At 24.4% G+C, this 8,448-nt stretch overlaps 2 protein-coding genes across 6 annotated transcripts in view; one reads left to right on the forward strand and one right to left on the reverse strand.

Moving 5' to 3' along the window:
* Positions 1-219: 219 nt before the first annotated feature.
* Positions 220-2,281, forward strand: LOC112680790. 5 transcript variants are annotated; one of them, XR_003148347.1, is made up of 2 exons: positions 220-2,005; positions 2,075-2,281. XR_003148347.1 is itself a non-coding variant. In XM_025550991.1 (2 exons), exons 1-2 carry the CDS (start codon positions 294-296, stop codon positions 2,245-2,247), a joined length of 765 nt encoding a protein of 254 aa, XP_025406776.1. In that variant the 5' UTR covers positions 220-293; the 3' UTR covers positions 2,248-2,281. The 5 variants fall into 5 exon arrangements, 1 of the variants encoding a protein (XP_025406776.1); XR_003148346.1 differs by having other exon boundaries at positions 220-1,963; XR_003148348.1 differs by having other exon boundaries at positions 220-1,651; positions 1,809-2,281.
* Positions 2,282-7,387: 5,106 nt separating this feature from the next.
* Positions 7,388-8,448, reverse strand: part of LOC112680774 (liver carboxylesterase 1) — an 8,229-nt gene continuing 7,168 nt past the window's right edge. The window contains exons 11-13 of the mRNA XM_025550968.1: positions 7,904-8,099; positions 7,712-7,827; positions 7,388-7,640 (exon numbers count right to left, since the gene is read on the reverse strand). Coding sequence (XP_025406753.1) covers positions 7,388-7,640; positions 7,712-7,827; positions 7,904-8,099 — 565 coding nt within the window. The remainder of the gene's footprint in view (positions 7,641-7,711; positions 7,828-7,903; positions 8,100-8,448) is intronic.

The raw sequence follows: 8,448 nt of genomic DNA on the forward strand, positions 1-8,448 counted from the left end.
ATATTTTAATTATTTTATAAATAAATATACGTATTCTGTATTATTGAAGAATTTCCATTTTTATTTTAGTATTTTGCGATACGATTAGGTTTCTGTACTGTACACCTTTGACATCAAATGACGATTCGATATCTTATCTAGTTATCTAAGTAGTAGGTAGTAATTTCAGTATATGAGTATATGCGTTCACTTTTCGATCAGTATTCGTATGAGCGTTATTCGATCACGTCGTTATTTTTGTATTGTGTCCGTGTGTGTAGTTTGTATAATATAATATTGTTAGCTATTTAAATATGCCCAAAGTAGCTCGCACAAAAAGGTCAAAAGTTAGTATTTATTTGGAAGAATTTCCGAATGAAACTTTTAGGATTGATGGACAAGTTTTATACTGTCAGTCTTGTGATAAATCAGTATCTATTGACCAACGTGGTCAAGTTATTCAGCACATCAATACCAGTAAACATAGAGGCAATAAAGACAGAAAGCTTATATTTCAACAAAATTTTATTTCTACATCATCCGCATCTACCAATAGTAAGTCAGTTTTTAATGATGATTTGTGTCGTGCACTAATACGTTCAGACATTCCTCTTTTTAAATTGAAAAATGTTGCATTTAAAAATTTTATGGAAAAATATACTGGTCATAAAATTCCCGACGAGAGTACACTTAGAAAAAATTATGTTAGTGGGGTGTATGAAGAAACTATTTCGAAAATTCAAAATGTCATTGGAGATGGCCCTATTTGGGTTGGAGTAGATAAAACAACAGATGCCGACGGTCGATGTATCGCAAATGTTATTGTAGGAAAATTGAGCACTGAACCATCTAAACCATTTTTATTGTGCTGTGAAGAATTAGATAAATGCAACCACAAAACTATAGGTACGTCAATTATTTAATAATGCAATGGGAGTTTTGTGGCCGAATGGTATAATACACAATAATGTACTTTTACTTTTAACGGACGCCGCGCCGTATATGTGTAAGGCGGGAAAAGTGTTGGACACATTTTATCCAAGAATAATACATTTAACTTGTCTAGTACATGGTTTTCATCGTATAGCTGAAACAATATGTATTTGTCACGTGCAATACCGAGCATTCCCAACAGCTCTGATAAACATCATAATGCGCAATCATTTCGCATTAAGTAGCGGGTGTGTGACGGATTGGTGATGATAATATTTTCACCTTGGTCTAAGGCATAGTGTATAGAGGAATTTGATTGTATTGTATTTCACACGGAAGGCGTACTTAACGTCCGAACACCCTATCACGGGTAATGCGACTGTCGCTATTCCGACCACGTTCCTCCGCTAATTTTCCAATGACTTATCCGTCCGCTTTCGTTTGGCGATGAAGCGTATGACCAATGGGGCGAGAGTAACAAATGATATTTTTGTCGAAACTGTATCGTTACTACAATAGACAAAGTCAACGTGAAATATTCTCAACACTAAATCAGCTGGCAACAGAAAAGGGATATGTTTAAAAAAGCTTAGACAATAAAAATTATTCCTATGACATCGAAGCGGTCGCATCACCCTCACATAAACCTGTTTTTAAATAATAACATCTTCCAGATAAATTCATAACAATACTTGAAAATGCGGTAGTACTTTTTTCCACGAATAAAGGTCAACTAAGCGTAAGAGATTTACTTCAAAATAATTTGAATTCTCCTTAATTAATAAAACCGAGAACTATAATTCGATATCTATTAAATAACTTTTCAAGTTTGGATGAATTCAATTTCCCACGGATTTTCTATTTTATTAATAATTTCACAACTTTACTTCCTTTAGATTCGTATAACATTTTGATCACGGCGTGATAGTATGTGTCATTGTTCAAATATGTCTAGCATGAAAAATATATTCCTCATACACATTCATACTCAATTATTTCAGCGCCATGGAAAGAAATTAAGACAAATTAATCCAGGCCTTTCTCACTTGAGGTATTAAACTTGCCACTGACTTCCAGTGTCGTCTTTTAAAATGTATATACCAAAAGGATGTAATCGTAGTCACGGGTATTTCACAGACTAAATAATAATGATTATTTACAGCCTATGGGTCTTTCTTGAAAACGTTACACCATGATCGAGACGTAGTGAACTTGGTCAGGCCCCGGGCCGTTTTTCAATCCCGAACTCCTGGGCTACAGCTCCAGCTGCCACCACCCTCTCGTCGGGCCTCACTATACTTGAAGATATACGATCTTATATTATGTTCTTTATAATATAATATATCTGTTTCTTCCGTTTCAAGTTTTTGGCAAAGTAATTTATCAAATTAATACGTGAGTACATGTAGAATTGTTATTTATTTATTTATTTATTTATTATTCTGAGAGTTATATTTTTTCATTGCAAATCATGAAAAGCATGCACAAAAAAAAAATATTTATTTTAACTATAGTTATATCCCTATAAGGATGGACAAAAAACATCGATGTTTTAGGTCGATATATCAATGTTTCAATATCGCTAATATGTTTTAATTAATCGATTAAACATCGAAATGTTCTAAATGTTCGAACTTAAATATTGATGTTTATGTTCAAAAAGTTCGAATTTTTTTTTTGTTTGTAATATTTTAATATGCAGTATACAAAAATCGTTATACAGTATACACTTTATACTTATAATCAGGGCTCGTACGTTCATGCACTAAAAAAAACGCATACATAAGCTTGCAATAATGCACTAACTTTTGATGAAATATGCATTGAAAATCCTTAGCTATGCCCAAAAAAAAAACATTTAAGGTTTTTTAAAATAATAAGAATTATCCATTTATATGTTTAAAAGTTATATTTTTTCATCGGTTACATTGTATTAAAATTATAATTAATGAACACGCGTTGCGACAAAAATAGGTAGATTGCAATGGACACGTCGATAAGAGAAGAGTGGTAGTAATGCGCAATAACATTGTTTTTGTAGTACTGCTTTTAACTTATAAAATTTAATGTCATTAAAAAATAAAAATATTTATAAAATACTAAGATTTTATAAACAAGTTCGGAAAAGTAAATAAGAATGAATTCAAAAATTTATTGATCTAATTTTTTTTTGACTTCCACAAAAAACGATTTCGCTGAATTTACATAAAATAATATGCGCAAACTCAAAATATATAATATAATATATAATAACTCAAAAAAAATCAACTATATGCCAAATATTCCAATACACACAAAACATGCAAATTAATATGCTCTAACTCAAAATATATAATATAATATATAATAACTCAAAAAAAAATCAACTATATGCCAAATATGCCAATACACACAAAATATACAAAAGCATGCTTGATTAAACTTTAGATTTTTATCACCATTGTTATGAAACGAATTTTTATCTCAGCATATTTTCCGATGTAGCAAAGAAAACATGCAAATGCATGTTCATACGATCCCTGATTATAAATATTTAATATGTTTTTAAAAAATATAAATTAAGCAATAGTATTTTAACTCTTAAATGTATTATTTAATCAAGAAAATAGTACACTGTACAGAAAATAAAGTGTGCAATAAATGGCAGCTCTAGACGGAAAAAAATTGTCTCGATGTTTTTAAACTTCGATGTTCTTAAACATCGATGGTTTTTCGCCGATACATCGAACACATTGATATTTTAAAAATCGGTGTATCGATACATCGAATATCGATGTTCAAACAATTTTGCCCATCCCTAATTTTAACCAAGGACCAGAACCGTAATCGAAAATAACAGGTACTAGAACCGGTTAACCTTTAAAATTTAGGAACCGGAACTGAAACCGGAATCTTTATTTCCAAAAATGAAAAACCGTAACCGTAACCGTAACCTTAATTATAAATGAGTTAATTTAAGTCAGTTATTTAGACTAATAAAACTATAGTAATGACTTTTGTTTGTCCATTTTTCAGTTCAGAAAGATAAAAGTCAAATCTTTTTATGTTTTTATTATTTTGTGTTGTAAACTGTATTAGTATAATGCATATAATAGGTAAGTTTAAGTAAATTTGTAATTTTATTATTATTATTATTATTTTTTTTTTTTTTTTGTATGTTTATTAATATATTACAATTTACAATTAATATTACATAATACATCTATCTTGTTTATTAAGTATTAAATATAATTAATTTTTATAAAAAGTTTGTAGCTACAACCAGTAGCCATTATTAACTTTGATTCCTAATTAAAATCACATTTTAAATCAAAGATATTTATTTCATCAAATCATAATATTTCACAATATTACAAAATATTTTACAAATTCTTTCTATGAATTGAAATAAAATAACCTAACTCAAAGAATTATAATAGGCTGTTATAGAATATATATATATTTAATATATTTATAATTATTTTTTTTTTCGCTATTCATAATACCTTCTATTTTCACGAAATGAAACAATTACAATTTAAACAAGAATAAATAAATAATTTCATATTTGAGAATAAAATAAACTAAAAATTGATCTGATTTTATTTTCTCTTATTCTATCAATTTCTCATTCTCTAGTTTTCTTTCTCTCTTTGATTTACTGTTTTTTTTCATTTTTTTATCTTATTAATTTTCTATAACATTAAGTATTACCATAAATTTCACTAAAGTCTTGGCTTTTGAAAAATTAAACCATACACAATATCAAATTTAAACATTTAATGAACATGTATACATCCAATTACATGACAAAAATATTATAACTTAATTAAATAATATTTTATAATAATATAAAAACTAAATTGTTCATAAAAAAATTAACAAAATTAAAAATTGAAAATAAAACAACAATTGTTTTAATGTTTTTACAATATTATTTTATTAATACTAAAATGTATTATTTATTGAACACATAATTAAAATTATTTTTTAATTACTCTAAAAACCTTGGATAAATCCAATTAGATTACATTATTTTATTACCAACAAATACAAAAATTATATTTAAATTTTTAAACAAAGTAAATAAAATAATTATTACTAATTACAATAAAATTAATAAATTTAATACATTTATGTATTATACAAAAACATCAGATCATTTGTTTGTGTCAATGTTTTATAATAAAAATTCAATACTTACGTCTACTTTTTTATTAAAAATTAAACCACAAATTATCATATTTCAAAAAATAATTAACTTTTTTTGTGAACTCAGTACAGTGGCTAATAATTTATAAATTACTTTATAATTCTGAATATTAATTTTCAAAAATAAATAATAACAATTTACATTAAAGTATATGATTTTGAAAACATGATGTACAAATTAATTTTTCTAAGTAAAAATTACATTATCTATTAAATATCAATATACTTATAATATAATAAGAAAATATTTAAAATTATAAAAATTATGTATAATACTTAGAACTGATAACAATTTACTATACAACTATCACTTTTAGATTTGAAAACAAAAGTGTAATTATTTTTATATATTAAAAATGTTTATTTTGTATTTTATTTCTTAAAAAAAAAAAAAAAGAAATCTCTGTGCCTAAGTGACATAATTGCATATAATTATATGCAATATAATATATATAATTTCACACATAAAATATCTTAAAAAATTTCAATTTATTGTACATATTATATTTAATCAACAATAAATTTGGTAACATAAAAATAATATATAGTAGATACTTAAAACAAATATAAATTAAAATTATTATTATTATTAATTAATTAATAAATACATTTTTATTTAAAAATTTGAATGACATACATACATTAAAATGAATTAAATAATTACACGTAAATCTCCTTGATGTAATTCTTTGTTCAGTTTATTACATTGACTATAATTTAAATGTATATTTACTATAAAAAATAAATTTTAAATACTAACATTGATAAAAATATTGTTTGATTTAAATTTAAATTTATATTGTTTTTTAACTAAAATTTTTAACAGCAGAAATTTTAAAATAATATATCTTAGATACACCTACATTATACTAAGAATTTTTTTCTTGTACCTTGTAATACTAACTCTCTTAACTCATGATAGATATGTTAAAATCAAACAATATAAGTTAATAAAATAATAAAAAATTAAATAAATATTAAAAATTATTGAATGATTAAATTAACTTGTAAATTAATTTATAAATAAATAAATAGTTTAAATATAAAAATAAATAAATAAATAAAATCTGTCTGAAATACTATTATATTTATAAAAAATGGCCCATTTTGAATTAAAAATTAATTGTCAGATATATACAGTCTTTAAAATTATGACTGAATATGAAAAAATATATAAAAAAAATTAAATCACAAGTTTAATACATTTAATACTCTCAAGTTAATAAAATAAATGATAATAAAAAAAAAAAAAATCCAAACATTAACAAAGTAAATAAAAATTTTAAATTTGATTCAATAATGAGGATATATTTGCAATTTTAGATAATATTAAAATTAATGATTACCTACTTAAAAATTCATGAACTTCATAAAATTTTAAATCAACAATAATGAATACAAGATGACAAATATTAAACTACTAAACAGTAAATTATATAAGAAAATAATCAATATATAATTCATTTTAAACTTAATGGACGGACTTAATTGTACTAAGCACATTTTTCTGGACGGATAATTTACTAAATAAATTCTTATACATATAATATAAAATATATTTAATACATTACACATATACTGTATACATTTATATAACTAAAATTTTGATCATGATAGAGAAAATAAAATATTTATTTAGTAATTTTATATAGATAAAAAAAATCAATGACTGAATATTAACATAATTAAACTATGATACTAATGTATAATTTAATTTTGAAAAATATTTTAAAGAAAAAGTTTTAACATAAAGTCAAAAGGATAAGAATTTTATTGGAATTTAATAATATGATTCATTAATAATAGATTCATTTTACCTACATGGCATGTGAAAGGCACTGGAATTTTGCAGATATGTCAATTCAGACAAATATTAAATAGTGAACAATTAAACGTATACAATAAAAATTGTTATTTAAATTTTACCCTACTAATATTGTAAATTAACAAATAATATACAAGAAATCCTTTTTTTTCATATTTGTTATAGGTGATAACAATAAATTTCAAAATTAAATTTAAATAAATAACTAATTACTAATTAGTCTTTTAAATTGAAAATGTATAAATAATTTGATGGCAACTAAACTTTATGATAAATCAATTAGTTTCCATAAGAATAATAGTGGCAGCATTAAATCAATAATTGGAACTAAAGACATATTTTCTGCATAAAGAGAGATGTATTCAAATCTTTTTATCACCAAAAATCATAACAAAATAATTTTAACAAGGTTTAATAATGTTTAGTTCAAATGTAAAATTAATTAATGAAATTTTTAATTTAAACTTGAGTTTGTGGTACAGGTTTATCACTTATGGTCATTGGATGATCCCTCATAGAAGCAGCGCTATTTGTTCTCAATGTGCTAGCAGATGCAGTCTTTTTAGGCGAAGCATGTAATGTTTTAATCGGTGCATCATGGTATTCATATATATTACTGGTTACACTACGGTTGTCAATGCCTTGACGGCTCATTGCCATTGGTTCTTCTCTAACAACCAATACATCACCATTATAATATCGATCTTTAGTTCTACAACAATTACAGAAATAAGTTTTTGAATATTTTCTTATAATCCAACTAATCATTTTTTCTAAACTTACTTCCTAGCGTTGTACCACAAAATGCAAAGTATAACTGTCAAGGCAATTAAAATCATATTAAGACTGGAAAGACCCCACAATGCCACTTGAATTGGAGTTTTAGGTTCCCACCAAAACTATAGTTTATAGAATAAATTATCATCAAGCTGTAGATACTGATTGAACTAGGTGATTAAAATAACTATAACTTACTTCAGTGGTAGGAGGATATGTTGGTACAATAATACCAATAACAGTAGGTAAATATTCTGACCAAAACGCAGATTCCATTTGTCGATAATTTTGTTTAATAGTAGTATTATATGTTGTATTGATATTTAGATATTTCAAATCACCTTTAAGTGCCACATCAAAATGTATACCTAAAATTTGAGAATGGCTGGGATTTCTGAAATACAATTTTAAATATGATTAATAAATAACATTTTGGTATGAAATACAAAATAATAAGTATATTGATTTAATTTTAATTTAGCATGGAACTTTAAAAAATAGCAAAAGTATCGATCCAAGTATATTAGTATGACATTTAATTTGATCATTTAATTTCACTCCAATAAAGAATAAATAGTCTATATTCATTATATTATTGTTTTTTTGTAGAGCTATATCTATTTAGAGTTTTAAAAAATAAAGTTAAAAATTAATAATTATGTAATCATATAATAAATTATATTATAATATTAAAATCATATAAGAGTTTATGAATAGAAAATCAAAATTAAAAATTATGTAAT

The sequence above is a fragment of the Sipha flava genome, unplaced genomic scaffold (assembly GCF_003268045.1).
Source record: "Sipha flava isolate LNK unplaced genomic scaffold, YSA_version1 101_pilon_pilon, whole genome shotgun sequence".
In the NCBI taxonomy this organism is placed as follows: domain Eukaryota; kingdom Metazoa; phylum Arthropoda; class Insecta; order Hemiptera; family Aphididae; genus Sipha; species Sipha flava.